The 25,193-nt window shown below is 55.2% G+C and overlaps 2 protein-coding genes across 4 annotated transcripts; one reads left to right on the forward strand and one right to left on the reverse strand.

The window, feature by feature from the left end:
* Positions 1-3,051: 3,051 nt before the first annotated feature.
* On the forward strand, positions 3,052-7,541 carry IGFBP1 (insulin like growth factor binding protein 1). The gene is made up of 4 exons (XM_036066747.2): positions 3,052-3,475; positions 4,623-4,792; positions 6,078-6,203; positions 7,070-7,541. Exons 1-4 carry the CDS (start codon positions 3,067-3,069, stop codon positions 7,199-7,201), a joined length of 837 nt encoding a protein of 278 aa, XP_035922640.2. The 5' UTR covers positions 3,052-3,066; the 3' UTR covers positions 7,202-7,541.
* Positions 7,542-16,727: 9,186 nt separating this feature from the next.
* Positions 16,728-24,160, reverse strand: IGFBP3 (insulin like growth factor binding protein 3). 3 transcript variants are annotated; one of them, XM_078059908.1, is made up of 5 exons: positions 23,632-24,159; positions 20,329-20,555; positions 19,892-20,011; positions 19,069-19,208; positions 16,728-18,080 (listed from the first exon to the last, which is right to left on the reverse strand). In XM_078059908.1, the coding sequence occupies exons 1-4, from the start codon at positions 24,038-24,040 to the stop codon at positions 19,083-19,085; spliced, it is 882 nt and encodes a 293-aa protein (XP_077916034.1). In that variant the 5' UTR covers positions 24,041-24,159; the 3' UTR covers positions 16,728-18,080; positions 19,069-19,082. The 3 variants fall into 3 exon arrangements, with proteins under 3 accessions (XP_077916034.1, XP_077916035.1, XP_035922638.2); XM_078059909.1 differs by lacking the exon at positions 16,728-18,080 and adding an exon at positions 18,662-18,809 and having other exon boundaries at positions 23,632-24,160; XM_036066745.2 differs by lacking the exon at positions 16,728-18,080 and having other exon boundaries at positions 18,662-19,208.
* Between the last annotated feature and the right edge of the window lie 1,033 nt (positions 24,161-25,193).

The following is a 25,193-nucleotide window of genomic DNA, read 5'->3' on the forward strand; positions in this document are numbered from 1 at the left end:
CCTGCCTTACCCACTCGTCTGCCCTGCGGGGCCATCCTCTGCTGTTTGGGAGGCCCTTCTTCCCCTCCGACACCTGCCTTGGCTGGCGGCTTCTGTGGGAAGCGCCCATGCGTGGCTCCATGCCCTGTGGCCTGCAGTTTGCCACCACACTCTGGACTCTCCAGGAAAGCGCTTATCTCCAGGACCAGCTTATAATTGGCCCCGGACGGGGCATACCTCCTGCCAGGCGCCGCAGCCCTCACCGCAGCCGGCCCCCATCCTCTGCATGTCCTCTGCTGCGGGAAGGACAGGGTGCGAGACCGAAGCTCGAGAACGTGCCCTGTGAGGGCCCTTCCTTCCCGAGGGGTGGCTGTTGGAGGGGGTCAAGGAGAGCCCGGGAAGAACGCGCCTGCAAGGTGGACGGCGGGATGGTGGCGCGGAGGGAGGTGGACTGGGGAGGGGCATGGAAATGCCGCCAGGAAGCACAGCAAGGAGGACATCAGGAGACGTGGCAGTGACTTTCTCTGGCGTGGGGTGGGGACCCAAGGGCCGGACGCTGAGCAGGGGTCCGCAGGACTGGGGAGGCAGGAGCAGCTCTGACCGCACAGTGCTCGAGTCAGGAGGGGCTCCCTGCAGCGCCCGGGGGGGGTGACTGGGCCTCTGACGGGGTCACGGAAGTCGGGGCGCGGACCTGGGGGCGCGGCAGGCCGGGCGCCAGGGGCAGCAGGGCCCGGGACTCACGGGTGCATGCAGGAGCAGGCCCCGCAGGGTGGACAGACAGGCAGGGCCCACAGGGGCCTCCAGGAGGAACTGCCCCGTTCGTGTTGTTGTGGCCGGGGAGGCGGAGGTCTCTCTCTCTGGGGTTTGGTTCGTGGCTCCTGCGAGGCAAGCAGTGGAAACATTTGGGAAATCGACGTACACGGAGAGGAACTTCCACTACATGCTGAAGGAGGGAGACCTGGGGTAGGGGTGGGGGCCTCACCGGGCAAGTGCACAGCAGGGTGAACTGTCCAGGGCTGGCACGGACCCGCACACAGTAGGCGGACCCTGAATGTTTACCCAGTGATGCCCTCTTGTGTGTGTGTCATTAAGGGACCATCTCAGGTGGACACAGATCCTAAATGGAGGAAGTCAGAGGAAATTCAGAGCACAGATCCTTCTTTTGGAAACGAAATCATTTAGGAACCTACACCCAAAATAATGCTCAGCTAGTCGAAAGCCATGGTCAGCTCCTTTACCAGACACTGAACTTTACTCCCTAAAAATAATGACAAACATGACCTTGAACTTCCAACTGCAATGATTTCCGCTGACCTTGTTTTGATCGTAGCTGGTGCTGTGGTCAGGGACGGAGCAGAGCAGAAACCCAAGCCACCGGCCCGGTGAGGCGGCTACAAATTCATGGTAAATTCATGGTAATGTGGTTACTCTTGAGATGGATAATAGACAGGATAATAAAAGTTACGATCCTACGAAATAATGTAGTATTTACTAGATACTGTAAATCCAGAAAGACGGAGGTGTGCACAGGGCAAAGCAGTCCCTCCCTCAGTCCCTGATGTCATGCCCCTCCCCACCAAGGAGGCCCTGACATCAGTGTCTTATGTATTCCTCCCAAGATAGTCCATAAATTTAGAATCACGCTGACATGTATGTTCCTATTACTTTTTTGTACACAAATTGCATATTGTGTACCTCCTCGTTTTTTAAAAAAGATTTTATTTATTTATTAGAGAGAGAGCGAGCAAGAGTGGGGAGGAGAGGGAGAAGAGGACTTCCCCGCTGAGCAGGGAGCCCAACGCGGGGCTTGATCCCAGGACCCTGAGATCGTGACCTGAGCTGAAGGCAGACGCTTCACTGACTGAGCCCCCCAGGCGCCCGTGTACCTCTTCATTTTACTTCACTTGGAAATTATACTTAGCTTGCAAAACTTCATACATCTTGGACGTTTTCTCTGTCAGTAAGTGTGGAGCTGCCTCCTTCTTGTGAATAGGTGCCTAGTTTCTGGGGACCAGGTGTCCACGAGAGCACCTGCAGGTGCGGGGACGAACGGACCCATTTCCCACGGCCTCTAAAGATACAAGGACATTTTTCTTGCAACCCCAGAAAATATCTAACAAATAGGAATTTTCTCAAAAGAAAAAGACTCCTGATAAAAATTTGGTCCCATGGGGCGCCTGGGTGGCTCAGACGGTTGCACGTCTGACTCTTGGTTTTGGCTCAGGTCTGATCTCAGGGTCGTGAGATCGAGCCCCACGTCAGGCTCTGTGCTCAGTGGGGAGTTTGCTTGAGATTCTCTTCCTCTACCCCGCCCCCCAGCTGTCGCTCTCTCTAAAATAAATAAATCTTAAAGAAGTTTTTTTTTTTTTTGGTCTGAGACAGAAAGTCAGAGGAAGAAGCCTGGGGTCTGGGCTGCATTCTGGGGCCTTGGCCCTGTGTCTTCATGGGCCCTGAGCCCTGCTCTTCTCTGGAAGCCAGCAAAGTCAGTCTCTGGAGGCTGTGGTGACACTGGGGAGCTTGGCACCAGCCCTGGGAGGAGCTGTCCCTTTCCCTCCATCCTCCCTCCTGGGAAAGGCTGTGATGTGTGCAGGTCCGTGGGCTGGAGGCCTTCTGCCTGCAGAGGGAGAAGCAATTCAGGGCTTTGCCACTGAAAACTGGCCAGGGGTCCCTCCCTTCCTCTCCCTGGGCCTCGGTTTCCCCGTTTGAATACTGGCCGCGAGGGCTGGCTTTGCCCAGCTGATCTCTGCGGAGGAGGAGCCCGCCGACGGCTGGGCAGGGGATGCCCCTTGAGCAAAACAAGCGAGACCTGGCCGTGCGCTCCTGGTCAGAATTGCCCTTTGGCTCCAGGTGGGAGCCCTAGCAGGACAAACAGTCGGAAACCTGGACCAGTAACCCTCCCTCCGCCCACCATTTGCGCAGGCTCTGGGATGCACGAGCAAAACAACCTTTTTCTTTTTTCTCTTCCCCCCAGACTTCTATTGAGCGCCAGCCACAAAGCGCGCCGCGCCGTCAATCATTAACGGCGCGTTCAGCGGGGAGGGGAGGGCGGGCCGCAGCCTTCATAAGGGCGCGCGGCTCCCGGGGAGCATGGAGCGGCGGTCACCTCGCCAGCAGCCGCCCTCGGCCCCGCTCGCTCGCAAGCGCGCCCGCTCCACGATGCCCGAGGCCCCCGCAGCCCGCGCCTGGCCGCTTCTGCTCCTGCTGGCCATCCGGCTGGGCGCGACGGCGGGCGCCCCCCAGCCATGGCACTGCGCGCCCTGCTCCGCCGAGAAGCTCGCGCTCTGCCCCCCCGTGCCCGACTCCTGCGCGGAGGCCGCGCCGCCCGCCAGCTGCGGCTGCTGCCCGATGTGCACCCTGCCACCGGGGGCCGCCTGCGGGGTGGCCACTGCGCGCTGCGCCACCGGGCTCAGCTGCCGCGCGCCGCCGGAGACCCCGCGGCCGCTGCACGCCCTCATCCGCGGCCAAGGCGTCTGCGGGCCCACCGATCCCGAAGCAGGTAGGACCATACCCCCCACGGGGTCGCTGGACCCCCGCCCCACCCCAAGACAGATTGGGTGGGGATGCACAGGGTGGAGCAAACCCACCCAAGTCCAGAGCTTGGAGGGGAAAGCATCACCTAGATGAGCCCCGTCATTCATTCCATGGTCCTGCGGCAGGTGCCCAGGAGAGGGCCGGAGAGGCAGGAGGGCCTTGCACAACTTGGTGGGAGAGCTGGGGAGCAGGCCCAGACCTGGACACCAGCCCACTAATGGGGGGGTAACCCAGTCCCCCGAGAGAGGAGGGAGGCCATGGGGGGCCGGCCCTCCTTTCTGCTGCTGAGTGGCCGCCCCCCATGTTGGGGGGCTTGCCCGGAGCCTCTGGGAAGGCCTGGATGGGGATCCCTCCCGCCCCAGGGCAAGCATTTGGAATGTTCTTTGTAATGGACTCCCGTGGAGACAGCCCGAATTTGGCAACTGCTTACAGAGCTCGTGTGAGCAGAGGCTATAAACTTCACTTGCATTCATTGCGATAGGAAAACAGCATTTGACATGCGTGTTGCCCCTGAGGATTTGACAGTCAGATCTTTGCTGAAATTCGCAGGGATTTATTTGTAGTGGGAAGCAGAGGAAATGCCCCCACTCCCTACCTCCCCATCGGGCCGGTGGCTGCCCTGTCCTGTGTCATTCTTGGAAGAATCCCGTGGTTCCATGCCCTGGGAGGGGACCTGCCAGAGCGCGTGACCCTTGCAAGGAGGGACACAGTGTTCCTGCGGGGTCTCTGCCTTCAGAGTCAGTAAAATGGGGTCATCTCAATGGTCCTCAAAGGAGTTGGATCCCCGGGACCCCCTCAGGAAAGCCAGCTCTCTGTGACTCTGTCCACGCACCGGATCCAAATGTGCACGTGGCTTCACTCTCCTGCTACTTTAGAAGCAAAAACACAGGGTACCCTTGCAAGAACCCCCAGCTTACAAAATTGCCTGTTGGGTCGTCTGATTCCCCGGACATTGTCAGAAGCTCTGTTAAAGAGCAAGTGGGCATAACTCAGGGTCAGCATGACCACCCTTCTGCCCCAGCCTGGATTCTTGGGAGAGGAAGCCACTCCCGGGGGGGACAGGGGCGGAAGCTTGGGGAGGGCTCACGGGTCTGCGGCGCTGCCTTTTTCAGATGCCAAGGAGTCCTCGGAGAGCTCTGAGATCACCCAGGAGCAGCTGCTGGAGAACTTCCATCTGATGGCCCCGTCGGAGGAGGACGTGCCCGTCCTCTGGAACGCAATCAGTAGTTACAAGACCATGCGAGCTGGGTATGCCTCGGGCTCGGACTCCGACAAGTTGAAGGTGAGGCCCCGGGGCAGGTGCCAAGCAGACCCAGTGGGCTTCCCGGGGGCCCGAAGGCCTGGGAATGAATGCTTTCCTCCCCAAGGCCTGATGAATGGACGTTTCCCACCTCAGCTTTGTCCAGCTTTTCCCGCAGGGACTTCGAGGAGGAGAGCCTGTTGGGTGGAAAGCCAGCCCCTCTGCTGTGTGGCTTCAGATGTGTGTCTGTCACACCGCCCTAAAGCTCAGCCCGGGACTTTACACTGCTTCCCCAGGACCTCTGCTCCCCGCTTTCTAAAAATTGTGGTCAGATATGCATAACGTGACATTTATGATTTTAACCATCATACAGTATAGCTCTGTGGTATTGATTCTGCAAGCATCACCGCCATCCATCTCAAGAACTATTTTATCTTCCCACCCTGAAACTGTCCCCACTAAACGCTCACTCCGCCGTCCCGCCTGATTCGACGGCTGTTTTTCATCCGACCACTTGAGGGCGGCTGGGAATCAAAGCTGGAGGGATGGGCGGGTGTGTGAGGAAAAAGAGAGAAAATGGTCCCCACAAACACAAGCCCCCAGAAAAGTGGGGGTCTGACCCACTTCCCGGACACTTCAGGATTCTGTCTGCACATGGTGACCAATGGGGAAAAGTTCATTCTTATCTCCAAGTAGCCAGATGGATGCCTCGATCCTCGCTTGATCTAGCTTCTGTGAAGTAATGGCATAGAGGAAAGGGGTTCACAATCTCGAAGTCTCTGCTGCTGGAAGGGCTGGGTCCTCCTTCCCGTCAGATGGCCGGGGCAAATGAACACGGGGCAGAGGCAGAGGGGAGCACCGGGGGATGGGGAGCTCCGGTCTCCCTGTAGGTGTTTAGCCAACGTTCAGGGAGGGTGGGTGTGCCCCCCCCAAATCTCAACAACTCTCACATACACTAACCCCCTCCTCACCCCCCGGGCAGGTCTGACCCGCCCCCAGAGCCCCACAGAACTTCTCCCGCCAGTCCTGTTTAGGTGGACAATTCACTTTTCTTTTCTTTTTTTTTTTATTTTTTATTTTTTATTTTTTAAAGATTTTATTTATTTATTTGAGAGAGAGAGAATGAGAGACAGAGAGCATGAGAGGGAGGAGGGTCAGAGGGAGAAGCAGACTCCCCGCTGAGCAGGGAGCCCGATGCGGGACTCGATCCCGGGACTCCAGGATCATGACCTGAGCCGAAGGCAGTTGCTTAACCAACTGAGCCACCCAGGCGCCCGACAATTCACTTTTCCTTGTCATTTATCGCAATGTCAAAATGTTCTTCTAGGAGCCTTGCCGGCGAGAGCTCCACAGGATACTGGGACAACTGGCCGAGGAACATCAGTCGCCCAGGCACCTTAACAATTTCTACCTGCCCAACTGCAACAAGAATGGATTCTATCACAGCAGACAGGTGTGCATCTTGCCCAGGGGCATCCTGGTGGGGACGGCCCCGGCTGGCACATCCCTGCAAAGCCACCCTTTCCTCCAGCAGGGCGTCCAGTCCCAAATAGGCACCGTAAAGCCCCCAGCTGACCATATTAAGTAAGAGCCACCCCTCTGGGGCTAGGGGCAGGCAGCCCCTGGGAGCCTGAAGACCAGTTCGGTGGTCACGGCCAGTGGGGGACCCCGCACTGGGCCAGGGACTCTGGCTCAAGCATGACCCTGCCCCTCGGCAAGCCTGAGCAGGTGGGCGATAGGTCCCAGATCTGTTTCCCATCTGTCCCACCAGAGGAAGGGGATAGTCTTAGGAAAGCGAGTGTCTCCTTGGACCTCTGTCACTGCTCTCCTCCCCACAAAGGGAGACAACCCGCTCAGTGAAACACAGTAGAGTCTTCCAGCTTACAGATAATAAAGGAGATCAAAACCAAACCAAACACTTAATTTTGAGGAGCTCCTTAAGACCCAGTGAAGCACGGGGTCTGGGGGGGGTGTATAACCAGGCTGTGGTTTCCTGATGAGGAGTCTGCCCGGGGGATTGGGGGGGGGGGCGTCCAAGGTGATGGCGGCCACACACGGGACATGCTCCCTCTGGGCTCAGCAGCCTGCTGTCGGGGCCACAAGCCAGACACCTGTGCTCACACGAGGCCATTGAACACATGCACGATGTCCTCATCAACTGGACACTTGGCTTTAGTCTCTATTTTACGGGGAGAACTGCGGGCGAGCTTGTGGGGCGTGCCCTCCCCGGCCATGGTCATGGCGGCTCCGAGCTCCACCTCCCCCCAGCTTCACCGGGGCTGCTCCTGACCTTGCCTGCTGTCTGTCTTGCGTCTGCAGTGCCGGACGGCCACGGACGGTCAGCGGGGGCTCTGTTGGTGTGTCTACCCCTGGAGCGGGGAGAGGATCCCGGGATCTGTGGAGGTCAGAGGCAACCCCAACTGCAATCAATATTTTGCCGTGCACAGCTGAGAGCACGTGCCCTGTCATCTGTCCCTTCACAGGAAATATTTAAGTACATAGCGTATTTATAGTCCAGAAATCATGCACACCTATCTATATATATATATGTATATGTGTGGGAACCACTTTTATACGCCACATGCTAGTGGACACATAAATCTGTAGTTTATTTATTCACTGTACATGTATTTTTTCAACACAGTCCCTGTGCTGTGTTACTTTGTAAATCATGAGACCTGTCACGTCGCACTGGGTGTAAATACTTGATTGCAGTTCCTCAAAGTTCCCTGCTTCTGGTTCTAAAGAGCTGGGGGTGGGGAAATAAAGCCTGGAAAATGCAAACCTGAAATGTGTAGCAGGTGCTTTTTTTTCTCAAGTGACTTAACAGGATGCTGAAGAAGGACTCCCTCTGCAGCCAGAGATCCGAGTCTGTGTAAACGCGCAGGGAGAGTCGGGGGGGATGACGGGACCAGAGTGGGACGTGGCCACGTTGCTCCGAGTTCCGGTCGAGTTGGCCATGTTGTCCGACACACCTGCAAGGTGCAGACGTAGTGCGAAAAAATGTTCCAGCTGGGAGCACTGTGGCTGCCGTGGACGTGGACTGAATGTTCCCTCCTTGTCTCTGAGATCCCTCTCATGCACCCCCTTCTCACGCAGCTGTGGTGTTTCAGGCTCCCAGGCCTGCTGCTGGCAGGTCTGCTCTTCCCCCTACCCCCTACTCCCCCAACCTGGGTCCTAACCTCTGATGACTCACCCCTTCTCTGCCTCTGTGAACAGGATCTTAAATGCGGGACACAAGCACTTCCTTCACTTGCCCCTCACCCTCTCCTGCCTCTGTCCTCGGCAGGGCTCGACGGTCTGTAGGTGGGCACCTGCTTCCCCTTCTGTTTGGATGGCTGAGCCCTGAGTGCATGGGGCTTCTCTGCTCCTTGGATCCCTTATTCCTTCAACTATTCCTTGTTTGCTGTTCTGGAGGCAGCCCTGCTGACTGTTCCTTCCACATTTCTCCAGGGATGGATATCTTATCCATCCCAGTGGGTCCCACCTAGCCTCTTGGCTGCCTCCACCCCATCTCCTGGGGGCCCCCTACCTTGGCTGTGGGAAAAGCCAGAGTCTCCCCATCTCACATCCCCCTCACCCTCCATGGTCTGGGCTCTAGCTCCCCATCCTGGGTCTCTCCTTTCACCCTCTGACCCGTGGCTGCCGTCCCGCCTCTGCCAAGCCCCCAGGAGTGGCCTGTGAGCTCAACATCCAATATTATAATATCTTAAGACTATGGACACAAACTCTTCAACAAAATACTAGTAAACTGAATCCAGCAGCATATTAAAATAATCATTCATTGGGCGCCTGGGTGGCTCAGTCGGTTAAGTATCCAACTCTTGGTTTCGGTTCAGGTTGTGATCTCAGGGTTGTGAGATCGAGCCCTGTGACAGGCTCCATGTTGAGCTTGGAGTCTGCTTAAGATTCTCTCTTTCCCTCTGCTCGTCCCCCACTCATGTGTGCATGCTTGCTCTCTCTTTCTCTCTTAAAAAAAAAAAGTCAATCACTATGACCAAGTGGGATTTATCTCAGGAATGCAAGGTTGTTCCAACATCCTAACATAAATTAATGTAATAAATCACATCAATAGAATAAAAACCTAAAAATCACATGGTCATCTCAAGAGACTCAGAAAAAGCATTTGATAATATCCAATACCCTTTCATGGTAAAAAACAAAAACAAAAACAAATCTCAACAGACTAGGAATAGAAAGAACTTCCTCAAGCTGACTAAAGGGATCTAGGAAAATCCCACAGCTGACAATGTAGTTAATGGGGAAAGTCTGTGTGCCTCTCCCCTTCCCTCTGCAGATGGGGAAAGAAGACAAGGATGTCTGCTCCCACCACTTCTTTTCAGCATTGTACTGGAGGTTCTATCAGTTAGGCAAGAAAAATAAATAAATGGCATTCACATAAAGGAATAGTAGAACTACCTCTTTTTGAAGATGGTCTGATCTTACATATAGAAAATCCTAGGCAATCCACTAAAAGACTATTCAATGAGTTTAGCAAGGTTGCAGGATACAAGAGCAATATAAAAAAATCAATTCTATTTCTATATGTTTACTTCATTCAACCTAAAAAGAAAATTAAGAAAATAACTTCTCTCATTTTTTAGCATTAAAAAATATAAAATACTTGGTAATACACTTAACAAAAGAAGTACAAAATAAAAACTACAAAATATTGTTGAAAGAAATTAAAGGAGATCTAAATAAATGGAAAACATACCATGTTCATGGAACAGAAGGCCTGACATTGTCAACATTAAACACCCTAAACTAACCCACAGATTAAACACAATCCTTTTCAGAATCTTAGCTGACTTCTCTGTAGAAACTGACAAGCTGACTTTAAATTTCGTACAAAACTACAAGGGGTCTAGAATAGCCCAGACAATCCTGAAAAAGAACAAAGTAGAAGGACTCACACTTCCTGACTGCAAAACTTATTACAAAGCAATGGTAATCAAACAGTGTGTTACTGGAGTAAGGCTAGACATATAGATCAATGGAATAGAATCAAAAGGCCATTAATAGACCCATACATTGCTGATCAGCTGATTTTCAACGAGGGTTGGAAGACCATTTAATGAGGATAAAGTTCTTTTTCAACAAATGGGGCTGGGAAAACTGGATAGTCACATGTAAAAGAATGAAATTGGACCCCTACCTCACACTATAAAAAAAGATTAAATCAAAATCCATAAAGATGTAAATTTAAGAGCCAAAAATATAAAATTCTTAGAAGAAAACATAGGGGTAAATCTTCATGACCTTGGATTGGGCAAAAGATTCTTAGATATGACACCAAAAACACAAGTGACAAAACTAAAAAAGATAATCAAATTTTATCATAATTAAAAACTCATGTGCTTCAAAGGCCACCATCAAGAAAGCAAAAGGACCACCTGCAGAATGAAAGACAATATTTGCAAATTACAAATCTGATAATACTGGTATCTAGAATATATAAGGAAGTCTTACAACTCAGTAGTATAAAGACAAACAACCCAATTAAAAAATGGGCAAATTATATGAACAGACATTTCTCCAAAGAAGACATATAGTCACTAAGCACAAGAAAAGATACTCACCCTCATTAGTCATCAGGGAAATGCAAATCAAAACCCCAGTGAGTCACCACTTTGCATGCATTAGGATGGCTGTAATCAAAACATCAGGTCACAAGTGCTGGTGGGGATGTGCAAAAATCAGGCTCTCATACTGCTGGTGGGAAAATAAAATGGTGCAACCACTTTGGAAAACAGTCTGGCCATTCCTCAAATGATTCCACATCGATTTACCATAGGACCCGGCAATTCCACTTCTAGAGATATATCCGAGATATGTGAAACATATGTCCGTTGCAAAAACTTGTACACAGACGTTATGTTCTAGATGTATTATTTATAATGGCTAAAAGGTAGAACTAATCGAAATGCTCATCAGTAGATGAATGGATAAACACAGTATCGTGTATCGATACCACAGAAATACTACTTGGCCATAAAAAGGAATGATGCATGCTACAACATGGGTGGACCTTGAAAACAGTATGCTCAGTGAATGAGACCCGTCATAAATGACCTCACATTACGTGATTCTGTTCACGTGAATGTCCAAAATAGGGAAAGCTGCAGAGACGGAAAGGAATGAGTGGTTGCTTAGGGCTGGGATGAGGGGCTGGCGGATGACAGCCGATGGGTACGGGGGTTCTTAATTCAGTGATGGAAATGTTCTGAAACTGAGCAAGGATGATGCCACATGTTGGTGAATACGCTCAAAGCCATGGAATTGCATACTTTAAATGGGGGCATTGCATGGTATGGGAAATCTATCTCGACAAAGCTGTTAAAACAAAATTTTCTTGGGGCGGAGGTTATGCTGGATTCCAGGAGAAGGCACAGGAGCCGGAAGACCAGGTGGGAGTTGGCTGGAACCATGGAGAGCTAGCGACTCTCGGAGTCACCTGCGCTCCCCGGCTCCAGCCTCTTTCCGGGCTGTCTTTGAACCCATTCTAATCAGCTGTGAGGATTCATCACAATCCCCGGTTGATAGCACACTCCCATTATGGGTCTGCATTTGGCTCTCTTATTATTTGTTCTATTTTTAATAATGCAGTAAGGATCCATGGTCTCATGCGCCAACTTGAAAACCACAATTCTGGCAATTACTTAGAGTGAGGACATGGCTCCTTGCTTCACTGTGGATATAGTTGTATATCATCTATGCTTATTTTTTTTAGTATGTTTTTTTTTTAAAGATTTTATTTATTCATTTGAGAGAGAGAAGAGAGAACGAGCAGGGGGAGAGGCAGAGGGACAGGGAGAAACAGATTCCCCACTGAGCGCAGACCCCAACTCGGGGCTTGAACTCATGACCCTGAGATCATGACTTGAGCCGAAATCGAGAGTCAGACGCTTAACCGACTGAGCCACCCGGATGCCCCTTAACAGTTTTTATAGTGCTGAATTTTGTCAACTGTTCTTGCTGTCTGTATGTCTTTTTCTCTTTAGTATACTCATGTGATTAGTTATATTTGTTCTCTTCGTAGAGTTTCTGATATTAAATTATTTTGTATGCCTGGAATGAACCCAAGTTGGAAATGGCATAATACCTTTTATATGAACTGTGGGATTTGATTTAGTAACAATTTCCTTGGGATTTTTATATCGATGAGCACAATAGGTGGGTACTTTGCCTTTTTGTCTTTGTGTGGTTTTGGTTTTGGGGTCATACTGCTTTTGTAGGATGAATCAAGGTCTCTTATAGCTTGTTGATTGGGACGCTCTGTTCCTCAAGCATTTAGTAGGACTCGTGAGACCATTTGGACGTGGTGTTTTCTTTGCGGGAATATCTTAAACCGTCCTTCAAATGCTGTCACAATTACAAGAATCTTCAGGCTTTTGTTTTTTAAGATTTTATTTATTTGTCAGAGAGAGAGAGAGAGAGAGACCAAGCAGGGGGAGCAGCAAGCAAAGGGAGAAGCAGGCTCCCCGCCGAGCAGGGAGCCCGATGCGGGACTCGATCCCAGGACTCCAGGATCATGACCTGAGCCGAAGGCAGACGCTTAACCGACTGAGCCACCCAGGCATCCCAAGAATCTTCAGGCTTTTGATTTGTTCCTCAAAATTATAACTTCTATGGAATTTTATGTTTTATTTGTGTTTTCGAAGGTGATAGTGTAGAGTTTTGATAGTATTTTCTAATACTATGCTAACAATCTGCGCATTTCCTGCTTTATCTGCTCTATCTCCTTTCTCTCATAATATTAGCTGTGACTGCTTTGTTCCTGACAGTCTTTTTAAAGGTGTTTGCCTCTTTTGTTTGGTGTTTCAAAGAAGTTTTGACTGTGTTGATCTCATTTCTTCTCAGAGATTGCTTTCCACCCTTCTCCTTATGAACTCTTTGCTTGTGTGGTCTCTGGGTTTGCTCTAAGCACCGCAGGTAATCACTTAGCTGATTTTCGGCCCTTTCTTTACCTGGTGTAGGTATTTCGAGCATATATTTCTTTTGATCTTCTTGCTTGTCATTATCATTAACATTATCCACAGAGTTTTAATTTCAAGATGGTTAGTTCCTCCTTCAATCTTGAGTTATTCATCTCTGTGCTTTTCCATTTTTGAAAATGTGGGCATCTAGGGAGATTATTCCTGTCATTAATTCTCGATTTAATCACGTTATGGTCATAAATTATCATGTACATGGTATCTATTCTTTTAATTCTGAGGCTTTCTTATGACCTGATACGTGATCGATTTTTCAAAGCTCTGTAGGTTCTTGAGAAAGACGTGTAGTCTGTAATTTCCCCACATAAATTGGTTCTGCTAAGCTGGGTAGTTTGGAGGTTCCAGATCTCCTAAATCCCCGCTGATTTTTTTTTTTTTTTGTCTGTTTGACAATCAATAACGAAAAGAGGGCAAAAATTCTTATCATATTAATTTTCAAATAAGGTAGTTGAAAGATACCTTATTAGATGCACATGTGGTTAAAACAGCTAACTACTGCTGGTTAATTTACCCTCTTGTTACCTTGTAGCGACTTTTCCTACCTCTAAGAAACCACTCTGTCTTAAAATCTGTTTGTTCTCATGGTACTAGCTGCTATACTTTGTGTTGGTTGGTTTTTTTTCCCCTGGTATCACTTTTCTACCCTTTAACTTTTAGCCTTGTCTGTTGTAATAAAATGTATCTTGATTTTTAACAAAGGAATCTGCCTCTCTCTGTTCAACTGGCAAATCTTAACATCTGTTTAAATCAGTTTCTGAATGTCGGCATGAGTGACATCTTGGGTGGGATAATTGCTCGTGGCAGGGCTGTGCTGTCGTGGGAAGCTTGGCAGCATCCGTGGCGTCCACCTGCTGGACGCCAGGGCACCCTCCAGGTGTGGGGCCAGATACCTCTGCGGACACTGCCCACTGTCCTGGGCGAGGGGGGCAGGGGACAGTGCTGGCGCCGCCGGGGAGTCACTGATTCCACAGTGCTGACCGTGGAATCCGTTTATAGCATTTCCGTTTGTTGTTTGCGTTCACCCCCCTCCACCTTCTACCTTCAACATCCAGGATCCGTACTCTCCCACAGGAGGTCTTCCTCCAAAATGCTGTCAGTGTGCTTCTCTGGGGCGGCACGCCTCCCGGGGGGGTGTCCTCAGTGCCTGAGACTATTTCTCGAGTCATTCCTTTGTCCTTCCTGCATCCAGAGTCGTGGTCACACACTTGTTTCTGTATCTGGGACCGGCTCTTTCTCTCTCGAAGCTTTGATATTTTACAAATTCACCATAATGTATCCATCAGTTTTTATTTCTTTACCTTTTAAAGATTTTATTTATTTATTTTAGAGAGAGCAGGGGGAGGGGCAGAGAGAGACCCTCAAGCAGATTCCCTGCTGAGCGCGGAGCCAGCCGAATGCTGGGCTCGATCCCACGACCCTGAGATCATGACCTGAGCTGACATCAAGAGCCGGACGCTTAACTGACTGAGCCACCCAGGCGCCCCCATCAGTGTTTTTAAACTGTATCCCCTGGTACGTTCGGTGGAGCCCATCAACCTAAAGTCTTTCTTTCTTTTTTTTTCTTACAATGAGAAATGTATCTCTTATTTCTTTAAATATTCGCCAGGACTTCTGTGGTCTGGACGCAACCTCCCTGCTTCCAGCCTCCATTCCTCTCAATTGTTCCTTTTATTTTGCAGTTTCTGTGTTTCCTGCTTCCTTGTAGGACAGGTGGTCAACTTGATCTTCACTAAGTCAGCCTCTGGCTCTTTATCCCACCTATTTGTTCTTTGTTTCAACCATTAGAAACTTCATGCCACCTTTGCCATTTGGTTCTTTATGTTTCTTGTTCTTACGTGGTGATAGGATACCTTCCCTCCGCTCTTCACACCTGTGCTGGGGGGACAGTTATGATTTTGTTTCCAGTGGAAATGGTCTACTTCTTTGTTTACCTTTTGATACAATTGTGCTGCTCAGAGTCCTGCAGCTTGTGAACCCTCGTTGCCTAGGGTATCAGCGACCCCTGCCGTGTGGTTCTGTGTCCCCACCCGAAGCTCGCGGCTCAGGTGCAGGGAGGATGGGGCCGGGGAAAGCGTCCGGCACCGGGAGTCTGCAGTGGGTCACTCACACCTGCCTGGCTTGGGAGAGCTGCCACCTCCCCGTGTGGAAGGGACCCCCTGCGCTTGTGACCCATCGCTGCCCTGCCTTGACTTCGCTCCTTCGGGACACCTGTAGCACGTGGGGCAGGTGCTGACAGTTCCCGAGCCATGGAGGGGCACTGGTGGGGGCAGAGGGAGAGCGGCCCCTTTCCTGGGGGTGCACGCTGCGGCATCACTGGCCTGGCCGACTCCTGCCCAACACGGTGACTTGGGGGACCCCCCTTAAAATAGCCTCAGGCTTCCGGCTCCCCAGGGGCTCCTGTGGGTGTGTACACAGTATGACGGCATCTGCTCTCGTGTTCACCCACACTGAACATTTTTCCGTATCGCTGGCAGCAATAACAGGGTGGGTGACGTCACACCCCTTTCCAAGGAATGTGTTTCAGCTGAAAACGTCCCGGTGCCGCGTGCAGGCCTCCAGCACCTCCTTCAGGCGCGTGTCTGGGAGGAGTGCTGGGTCCCAGGCATCCGGCCGTATGAGGCGAGCCTCTCTGGACAGCTTGCCATGGTGGAGAAGCCCCTTCCATGACACCCTCCTCAACACCAGTGACTGTCACGCTTTCGTGTGTGGCTGGCTGGTCGGACCCCGGGGGACCCCGGAGAGCCGCCAGAGCAGCTGTGTCCCCTGGGCCCAGGGACCCCGGAGAGCCGCCGGAGCAGCTGTGTCCCCTGGGCCCGGTGACACACACGCCCTGGCATGCTCATTTCTGTGTTTGGGGGATGGCGGCTGGGGACACGTGGTGTGGGGGGTGGAGGGACTCCCAGGGGCTGGTGGGGAGGAGAGCAGAAGTGTGCAACTTCACGTGTTTGTCAGACATGACAGGAGGGCAGGGAGTAGGAAAGGGGTCAAAGTCGAGTGGGGGTTCAGGAGGGCACAGGATGCCGCGCTCCCAGCAAGGCCGGCCCAGGGGCCTAGAGAGTTGGCATCACACGTGGCTCTCACCTGCAGGGGCTTTAAAGGCCCTGTGGCGCTCCGGTCCTGGATGCCCAGACACCTGCCGGACTCGTGCACCCCAAGCACCCCACGGCCCCCTGGCACCTGCTGCCCCTGTGGGCCTGCTCTCCTTCCCGGCTCCCTCCCTCCTCCCGGTCAGCACTTGGCAGGCACAGCCCCCACCCGCGGTGGATGGTGGACCGTCTGTGCCACGCTCCTCCTCTCCCATGCTCTTCCTCGTTTGTTCTATGAAGACCTACGGAACTTCACGCTAGCTACGGAACTCAATACAGCTCTGCAGGGTGGACCCATCTCAGGTGCTTCTTTAAAGCGTCAGTTACGGCTCTGAACAGGCCATTCTGTGACAGGAGGCTCGTCATCCGTGCCTGAAGGCGCCCGCAAATTATGCCGGGGCCACCAAGGCGGGAGCCCACCCAGCATCCTCCGGGTCTACCTCTCCTCTGGCCTCGTCCACTGCCCTCCAAGCAGAGGGGCGAGTGAGGGCCACAGGGGAGGCCGTCCAGTGTGTGCTCCATGCCTGCCCTGCTTGGCCCTGAACGCTGAGTGGTGACAAGATAGGTCCCCGGGGGGCACCCCCTAAATGCAGTAAAGGCCAGACAGCCACGGAGGGGTACCTGCTCATCTGCTGCGCACTCCTGCGGCGGGAATGAGCCCACATCCACCTCCTAGAACGGCAGGTCCCCAGAGGTGTGGCCCAGTGCCTCCGTGGGCACCAGCAGAGGCCTCCCGGGGGTCCTGCTGGGCTACTATCCCCGGAGGTGGGACAGGCAAATGGATTTGTCTACGGAGGGCTTCAGCTGTGCTCAGAACATCTAACTCTCTCCTGGATTATTTCCCTAGTAACTAGACGCAAAACCCGGGGCCAGTCACTAACACGGGGACGGGGGTTTCCTTATGGTAAAAACTTTATTTACTATTTATAAATACATTGCAAGACAAACTTTTCAAAAATACCTTTTTTTCCCCCAAAAAACTTAATTAAAAAAAATAAAGGAAAGCTCACAGGTAGGCAGAATGTCTCGAGACCCCCCTTTGTGCTCTCAGGGAGGGCTGTGTGCTGTGCGCATCCACCCTGGGGTGTTCCTGCTCACCTACCCTGAGGCCCGGCCTCCGGGAAAGCAGCCGGGCCCGGCCCCAGCGCCCTCCCTCGGTGGAGGCCGTGTTTCTCTTCTCTAGCGCGGCTAACATCTTGTCTACGATTATCTAGCACAGGTCCTAGCGTATCTGGACTAGGACGTATACGAGGGTAACACCTCATGAAGAAGATACTTTCTCTGCATATATGTGTGACTTAGAAAGAGAAGTGGGGGTGGGGGTCCAAGTGCAGTGGGCACGGGATTCTCTGGATGGCCCCAGTGTCCCCGACAAGCCATCCCTCTTTGCTGGGTGATAACAACTATTTTTACTCTTTTTATCTCGTGCCAAGGAGGACAAGGGAGAGACAGAAAAATAAACATTTTTGCCTTTAAGAAGTTGATCCTCAAAACTAAAGTTGTTCTTGAATTGCTAAATGTAAAAATGCTATTGTCTGCAGTCATTGAAAAATCCTACTCTAATTCCGTGGCCTCTGAAAAGGGCGGAGTCGATGGCAGAGGCCAGGCCGGGGGTGGGGGGGCGGGTCAGAAACACCTGTCTTCACAGGTTCCCAGACTTCCGGGGAACATTCTTGGTCTTTTTTTATTTTTTACATGTAAGACTCCACTTATTCTCTCTGCTGTTCCCCAGGGCGCCTACTTGAAGATCCGCAGGATCAGCGGGGCCGGGCCTCCTGGCTATAAGCCCCGCCCCCGGCAGGTGCCCCGGAATGTCCAGACACCAGGCTGCGGGGCTCCCCGTCCTCGCCGAGGCCTGTGCTCATTTACCGAGTGGGGACGAGGCGTGCCCTCTACAGAAGCGACACTCGCTGGGTCTGGAAGTGGAGGGTGGGCTGCGTGGGCGCACAGGCGGGCGCGCTCCGGGACGCGGGAGGGCCGGCCGCGCGGTGCCACAGGGTACGCGTATGTTTGGAGGAAGCAAGAAGAAAAACCCGGCCGCGTCTCATCGACTCCTGCGAAGTGGAAGACGCTCCGGTTCACCATCTACAAGAGCCCTAGGCGCTGCGAACATCTCCTTCTAAACTTTGGCTAAAAGAAAAATCAATTCACCACAAAAAGAAAGATAAACTGAGGCTGTAGCCAGATGCTGATCGTGTCCTTGGCAGTCTTTTGTGCAAAATTAGGCGTTTCTGAGCTCCACATTAACTAAAACAAACAGAAAAAGAAATGTATTGAAGTAACTCCCACACCTTGGAAGGCTCAACTCCCGTCGGGAGACACTGGGGGCGAGACCCCCCGCTGCGGGCAGGTGGGGGGCTCCCCCTACACTGTCACCAAGGAGCACCTGCCAGAGGGGAGACTCAGGCAGAGGCCACTGACCCCGAGTCTCACCCAGAACCTTGAATTTCCTTCCAATTTGTGGGGAAACAAAACTTGTAACTAAAAATGAAAATTTTGGGGCACCTGGGTGACTCCGTCAGTTAAGCGTCTGCCTTCGGCTCAGGTCATGATCCCGGGGTCCTGGGGTCAAGCCCTGCACTGGGCTCCCTGCTCAGCGGGGAGTCTGCTTCTCCCTCTCCCCCACCCCCACTTATGCTCTCTGTCAAATACATAGATAAAATCTTTAAAAATAAATGAAAATTTCTTCTGTTTACTTAAATTTGTCTTGAGGAGACGAAACACATTTATTCTGTTTTCTCCAATGGCTCTCCCGTTTATTAAAAGACAAAGGAGTGTCAAACACGACCGCAGTCTTCGAAGTCATAAATCTCATTTAAAATCTCATATTTGTGTTAGGTGAAAATAAACTTTATTACAATGGTATCAATCACAGACTATCAAAATATCCGGAACATTTTACAGAGAAAAACCAGCCACACTTGTGAGGGAGAAGCATGTTCCTTTCACAAGTCCTCGAGGGTCAGAACAGCCTGCCTGTGAAGATAAGCCACAGCAGCGGTGCGGGGAAGGCTGGGCGTTGGACTTCGCCGTATGCGTGTGTGTGAACGTGCACAGGTCCAAGTCCAAGATCTTCCAAGGGTCTCCAAGCACCTCTGAGACAACCTGACCACAGGCCCTGTTCCCTGGGCTGCTGCAGGTGGGTCGGGGGGGGGCCCTGCACCCTCCTGCGGGGTCTGTCCCCGCTTCCCGAGACACACCGCCGCGGCCCCCGAGCCCAGGCCCCCCGGCTTACGTGGCGAGCAGCGTCTACTTGCTGTCCATGCTGTAGCAGTGAATGTCGCCTTTCCCCCGGGCGTCGAAGCCGGGAAGGGGCTGCCCGTACTTGTCCACGCACCAGCAGAAGCCCCGCTTCCTGCCCTTGGAGGGGCGGCACTGCGGGAGAGCACAGGACACAGGTGAACCCTGAGGGCGGGCCAGGCGCCCAGGGTCAAGGGCGCAGCAGGCTCTCACGCCCGGGGGGAGGCTCCCGTGGAGGGGGAGGGGGGCTCTCCAGAGAAGCGGCAGGGGCAGTTCTGCGCCCCTCGGGATGAGAACGTCCCACCTGCCGGGGGGCACCTGAGAGCGCTCGCCGAGGTGCACAGATGGGCTCAGCGCGGCTTTGCTGAGCAAGGGACTGATGGGAATACGCAGGCGGCAGGTAAGCTGCTGCCTAATGGCTGGTGGCAAACAGGTGCGACAGAGACCAGGAGGCCCGTGGCCCCGCTCATTCTGCAGCCACCGTGGTGGGAACTGTCCCAGTGCAGAGCCGCCTGGGATGCTGCGGTCGCGGAACAGTTCATCTCCGGAGATGCACTCAGCCTGGCCTCAATTAACGGCCCCCCATCGTGCCAGGACTCCCGGGAAGGATGGGCCGGAGGGCGACCAACAGGGGATCTCAGGGAGGCTTTCTGGCCCACGACCTCATGTCCCTGTGATGGTTATTCACAACGTCACCCCGTGTCCCTTCACCTTCAGTTAACCCAGGGCCCCGGGGCAGCGGTGCCCGGCTCTGCGGACCAGCGGGGAGGTGTGGACGGCGGGAGCGGGGGAGGGAAGCTGGGGAGGATGCCACTCACCTGCTTCTTCTTGTAGAAGCCCTTCCTGTCACAGTTGGGGATGTGGATGCCCCTGGGGCTAAGCATGTCCAAGAACTTGAGTCGGTTCAGCGTGTCCTCCACCTCCCGGCGGCAGGGCCCCTGTGGGGCAAGCCACGGGTCACTCGGGAGCGCGCACGGCCTCAGAGAACCCCACGCACCCGTGGAGGGACCTGCCATGCGATCCCCACGACCCCCCAACCATGGCTCCCCTCTCCCGTGAGGTCCCCAGAGCGAGGCCCGGGACTGGGGGGGAGGGAGTGGCCACAGGCCAGAGGACTCGGAGAGCAGGTGAACAGAACACCGCCAGCCCCGAGGCGCTCCTACCCACGTCGTTCCACCTTGACCCCCGTGGGATCCCGCAGTGGGAAGGGTCCCTCCACACTCAGCCCACCGCCCACTGGGAGGAGAAGGCTCACGTATTCCGTCTCCCGCTTGGACTCGGAGGAGAAGTTCTGGGTGTCCGTGCTCTGGGACTCGTAGTCCACCTTGTAGCGCTGGCTGTCCTTGGCGTGCCCTTTCTTGATGACGTCCATCTTGGTGTGCAGGGGCTGGAGCTTGGCGTCGGGCAGCCGGTGCGTGCCGGGGAGGGCCTGGCCCTGCACGCTCCCGGCACTGTGGTCCTCCTCCGACTCACTGCTGTTTCCTTGAGAAGTGCAAGGGGCATATAGGTGTGATGGCCATCCGCAGTGAGCCACAGTCTTTTCAAAATATTACCACGGCGACCGAGTCCCAGCTAGGTGGGAACGTCATCCAGCAACTCCAGAACACCTGGACCAAGTTCTGTTCCACGGTACTAGCAGTGGACGGCTGTCACTCTACCGGAAGCCCGCTTTCTAGAAAGGAATCTGATGTGTGCTTTCTGAGCGGTGGTGGTGGTGGTGGGGGGGGGCAGGGAAGGGTTCTCATCGCCGAGCCGGCAGCATCTGTCACCCTCCGCCGGCAGGGGGCACGCCCGAGCAGGGACGGTGCCCAGGATTCAGACCCCAAAGGCCACCCCAAGCGCAGCCTCCCAGGACTGGGGGACCAGTACCCTCTCTGCCCCACCCGCCGGCCCTGCTGAGTCAGAGGCGCCAGGTGGGGACAGCCATCTGGGTGGGGGTCCACAAGCCCCGCAGGGACTCTGACTCCCCCGCTGTCCTGTGCCACCAGGCCGACTGGCCCCGGGGAAAGCTCACTCCCCTTTGAGCCTGGCTGCAGGTCCCCTGGCTCTGGGCACTGGGTGGTGTGTGACGGGTCCCGCTGTCACATCTCTAACTCACTGTCCACGCATGGGCTGGAACGCCCCGAGGAGGCGCACAGACCCTGCGCGTGCTGGAGCACTCACTCCCTCAGGGACCCCCCGCCGCCCCCAGACACCGTTCTGTGACCAACACGCTAACATGAAGAGAACCGAGGCCCTGACACTGGTGTTGGATGTCCGCAGCTGTCACTGGGGCTTCACGTGCACGGACTACATGCGGGGCTGATACGGAGCCAGCGCGCTCTCGGGGTTCCTTTTCCAGGATGAACAGTGGGGGTGGCTACGGGGGAAGAGCTGCTGAGAACCCCTGTGGGTCACACGATCGCTCCATTCAACGAGGAGCCCGCCTCCGTCCTGGGAGGGGCTTGGCTCACCATCTGGTCCTGAATCTACCATGCCTGGGGGTGCCGAGCGCCCTCCAGGGGCCCCGCCCCTCATGCACGGTGGCAGCCCACAGGGAAGCTGGCTCAGACCTCCGGCTCTAGGGGACAGGGGCAAATGTCTCGTGGAGGACGCTCCCCAGGCTGGCTGAAGGACAGAATCTCTGCAGGACGCGCCCAGGGCAGGTGCACTCACCAGGGGTTGGGGGACACCCTCTCCTCCCTGGGGACTCCACTTCCTCCCCTGGGAAGAGAGAGTCCCTGGAGGTGGAGGGGTGGCTGAGCTCCCAAGGAGTTTGGCGTCTGGGGAAGCACAGATTAGCCCAGCGCCAGATACAGTCGGTTCTTAATTGGCAGAATTTGGTTTCAATGTCCTTTAACCTTAGGGTTTTTTCCTTCCTTTTCAGGGAAGTGCTGGGGACAAAGGAAATGCTCAGGGTATGTAAATAAACATATTTGCATTTCTTTTCCAAGAACTGAGTAATTTCTTAAACCTCCCAGGTTATCTTTCTAATGCCTGCTGACTTCAGCAGGAACACAAAACCTCTGCATTTAAGCAACAGATAATCTTAACTTTTGACTGCCATTTAAATGTACCTCCCCACCCCCACGGGTTTTATAAGTCTCATAAAATCCTAGGCCTGTTAAGCACGTTTTAGTTAAACACATCAACCCATGCTGCGGAGCTACTACGAGAGTAATCATAATGTACCCAGCACCGGGTCACTGAAATCGGCAGTGTGTATAAGAGCTTCTCAGGTCACTTTTCGCATACCCAGAAAACACGCTAGAAGAATAAAGGGCACACAGCAAACGCCGTAGTTGCCCCGAGAGACAAATGCACCTAGCGATTTTAAATCCACTATGATACGGCGGCGCACGTTTTAGGCAACTGGAATTTTACCTTCTCACCAGTCCTGGAATGGTGTGTGTTTCTCTGGGATCCACAGAGCCAGCCCTGCCTAGCAAAGACAGAGCCTCACCGGGAGTGGAAATGTGCAGAACCCGAAATTACAAGGGGACTGCCCTCCGGCCAGCCCAGGGTGGGAGCCTGCCCACTAGCTCTGTCCAGCCTGGTGCCTTGGAGGCGAGCGCAGAATTCTCGCGGCCTCCAGCTCCGCAGGAGCTCCACTCACAGAACCCAGGGAGGCTGGCTGAGCCTGCTGGAGAATTTAGAGCAACACCCGCAGACTCCATTTACACTGCTTTCTCGGAACAGCGTGATGTCCTTCACCGAGCCTGGCGACGGGCAGTGGGCGAGCCTCTGTCCTCTCGGGGCTCCCAGGAACCGGACCCCATCCCTTCCACTTCGGATTAAGGGCCAAACAGTCCTGAGGCTTATTCCACTCCCCTTCACCATCACTGAAATCTTCTGAGTCCACACTCCCTGAAGCCCCCGCACCTGGCGTTGGTCTGGGGCCATCCAGGCACCGGGGCGGATGGGGCGCACCAGGGGGACGAGGCAGGACGTGGCAAACCGGGTTCAGCCCCCACGCTCCTTCCTGCCTCTGGGGGACTTTGGGGAGGCACCACCTTCTGGACGTCAGGTTGCCCAAACCAAAAGATGCCAATACCCGGTTCCCACCTTACTGTTTCTGGCGCACGCCCAGACGTGCCATTGCTTCGCGCACCGTAAGTCTGTGCAAACGCTGGCATTTTTAAAGACAAGCACCATCTCCTACAAAGGTGCCCGCCCACCTTCTCCAGTCCCAATGCGCCCCGCCCGCCTCCCTGGTCCTCCAGCTCCCTCCGCATCCTTGGCATAAACACGCTCGCTCCCAGTCTGTGGGACACGGAAGCCGCGCTCCCGCGGTGGGCCGCACGGTCCATGCCCACGTGGCCGCGCTGCGCCCGCACCAAGCGCGGGGAGATGCTCGTCGGGATGGGACCGGTCATGACAACCTCGCCCCCTCCCCCTCCCTGCCCGGGACACCTCTGACCCAGTTCTGCCCAAAGCGCTTGGTAATTTGCAAGCGCTCCGCACGCGGTGAACGCAGCGCGTGGACGGCCGGCTGCGCTCGCTCGCGGGGCCTCGGTTTCCGCGCCTACAGCACCGGGCGCGGGGAGGGCAGGGGGTCCCCGCGGCGCCGGCGGCTCACCTGGCGCGGACGACGCTGGCAGCAGGTAGGCGCGCAGGCGGCCCGCAGCGCTGGCGTTGGCGCAGAGTCCGCGGCCGTCCAGCAGCGCCTGCAGCGGGCGCGGCTCCCCGGGCGGCGGCTGGCAGCGGAGGCCGGCGCCGCAGCGCTCGGTGTAGACTCCGCACGGCTGGCCCTCGCGCAGCGCGCACGTCAGGCAGCAGCCGCAGCCCGGCTCCCTCACCAGCTCGGAGCACGCGGACGCGGCGGGCGGCGGCGCGCACTGCGCCAGAGCGCGCGCGTCGCACGGCTCGCAACGCACCACGGGGCCCGCGCCCGCCGAGCCCGCGCCAGCCCGTGCGGCCGGCGGCCCGCGGAGTAGCGCCAGCGCCGTCAGCGCCGCGGCCCAGAGCGCGGGGCGCGCCCGCTGCATGGCGCCCACCGCGGGGGCCCGCTGCCCGGTCGGCCGGGGCGCGCAGGGGTCGGGCGGAAGCGCGCGGCGCGAGGCTGCGGGAGTGGGGGAGCAGCTAGCTGTGCCGAGCGCCGCGCCGCCGTTTTCGCATCTGGGCGGCCCGAGCGCGCTGGCCGCTATATAGAAGCCGGGTGGCCGAGGACACGCCCCGGAACGGCGCGCGGGATGGGGGGAGGGGGCGGGCCGGCGCCCACGAGGCTCGGGGCTCCCGCCGCACCCGGGGCCGCCGGGCTGGGGGCGGGGGCGCGCAGCGCGCGGGCGCCCAGGCACCTGCTCCACGCGCGCACTCCGGTCCCTTCGCCGCCCCGCCGTCCCGGGGACTCGGCAGCCCCGCCGCCCCGCCGGCCCCGGCGCCTCTGGCCACCCCGGCGTCTCTGGCGCCCCTGGCCCGTCCGACGCCGCCGCCCTTCTCCCTGCGGGCCTGGGCGAGGTCGCCCCGGTGGAGAGCTGGTGTCCCGGAGACTGGCGTGCTCCGCACCTCACCGAATGTACTTTGCGGCGCTTCGCAAAATTTGAGTCCACGGGTCGGGAAGGTCGTGGGACATTTCTGAGTGGGACCACCTGATTCGCGTCGAGGTCTCTGGATGTCTCTGCACCGGCGGGGCCGTTCGCTCCCTCTCCCTCCCCGCCTCCCGGGACATACAAATGCGCATCTGCAGGTGCGCACGTGGTCCTCGCGCGGTCCAAGGCAGCCGTGAAGCCTCCCTGGGTGTTTGACGCGAAGCCCCCAGCTGGCGATGGGTCCTTAGCAGGGCTCGTCGGAGCCTGGACATCACCACTGTTCTGGTCGTAGGTAGTCTCCCTGATTATGTTTTCAAGTGGAGTTTACTGCCCGAACAAAACAGTGATAAAAGCAGTAAAGCGAGCGCTGCCGAGGTGTCGTTAATAACAGAATGGTCCTCGCAGCTGGTTATTTTTACTACCATTTTCCCAGGCCACCTTGTATCCCTGTGCTGAGTTCTCTCCGGGGCGTCGAAGTGGGGATTGTTTGGGATTCTCCCTTCTCTGCGCGCCTCGGTGAAGTCCTGACCCGCGTTTGCAAAGGTGTCTGCGCGCCCCTTCCCGAGGTGACCGACAGAGGGCGCCGGGGGTCCAGGATTGAATCGGGAACTGC

The sequence above is a fragment of the Halichoerus grypus genome, chromosome 12 (assembly GCF_964656455.1).
Source record: "Halichoerus grypus chromosome 12, mHalGry1.hap1.1, whole genome shotgun sequence".
Classification (NCBI taxonomy): domain Eukaryota; kingdom Metazoa; phylum Chordata; class Mammalia; order Carnivora; family Phocidae; genus Halichoerus; species Halichoerus grypus.

Coding starts and splice junctions, on each gene's coding strand:
- IGFBP3 (XM_078059908.1), bottom strand. CDS start 24,040: ATGCAGCGGGCGCGCCCCGCGCTCTGGGCCGCGGCGCTGACGGCGCTG. Junction 20,556..23,631: donor GCCAGCGTCGTCCGCGCCAG/GTGAGCCGCCGG, acceptor GCACTTCTCAAG/GAAACAGCAGTGAGTCGGAG. Junction 19,209..19,891: donor GCTTCTACAAGAAGAAGCAG/GTGAGTGGCATC, acceptor GCTCTCCCGCAG/TGCCGCCCCTCCAAGGGCAG.
- IGFBP1 (XM_036066747.2), top strand. CDS start 3,067: ATGGAGCGGCGGTCACCTCGCCAGCAGCCGCCCTCGGCCCCGCTCGCT. Junction 3,476..4,622: donor GCCCACCGATCCCGAAGCAG/GTAGGACCATAC, acceptor TGCCTTTTTCAG/ATGCCAAGGAGTCCTCGGAG. Junction 6,204..7,069: donor GATTCTATCACAGCAGACAG/GTGTGCATCTTG, acceptor TTGCGTCTGCAG/TGCCGGACGGCCACGGACGG.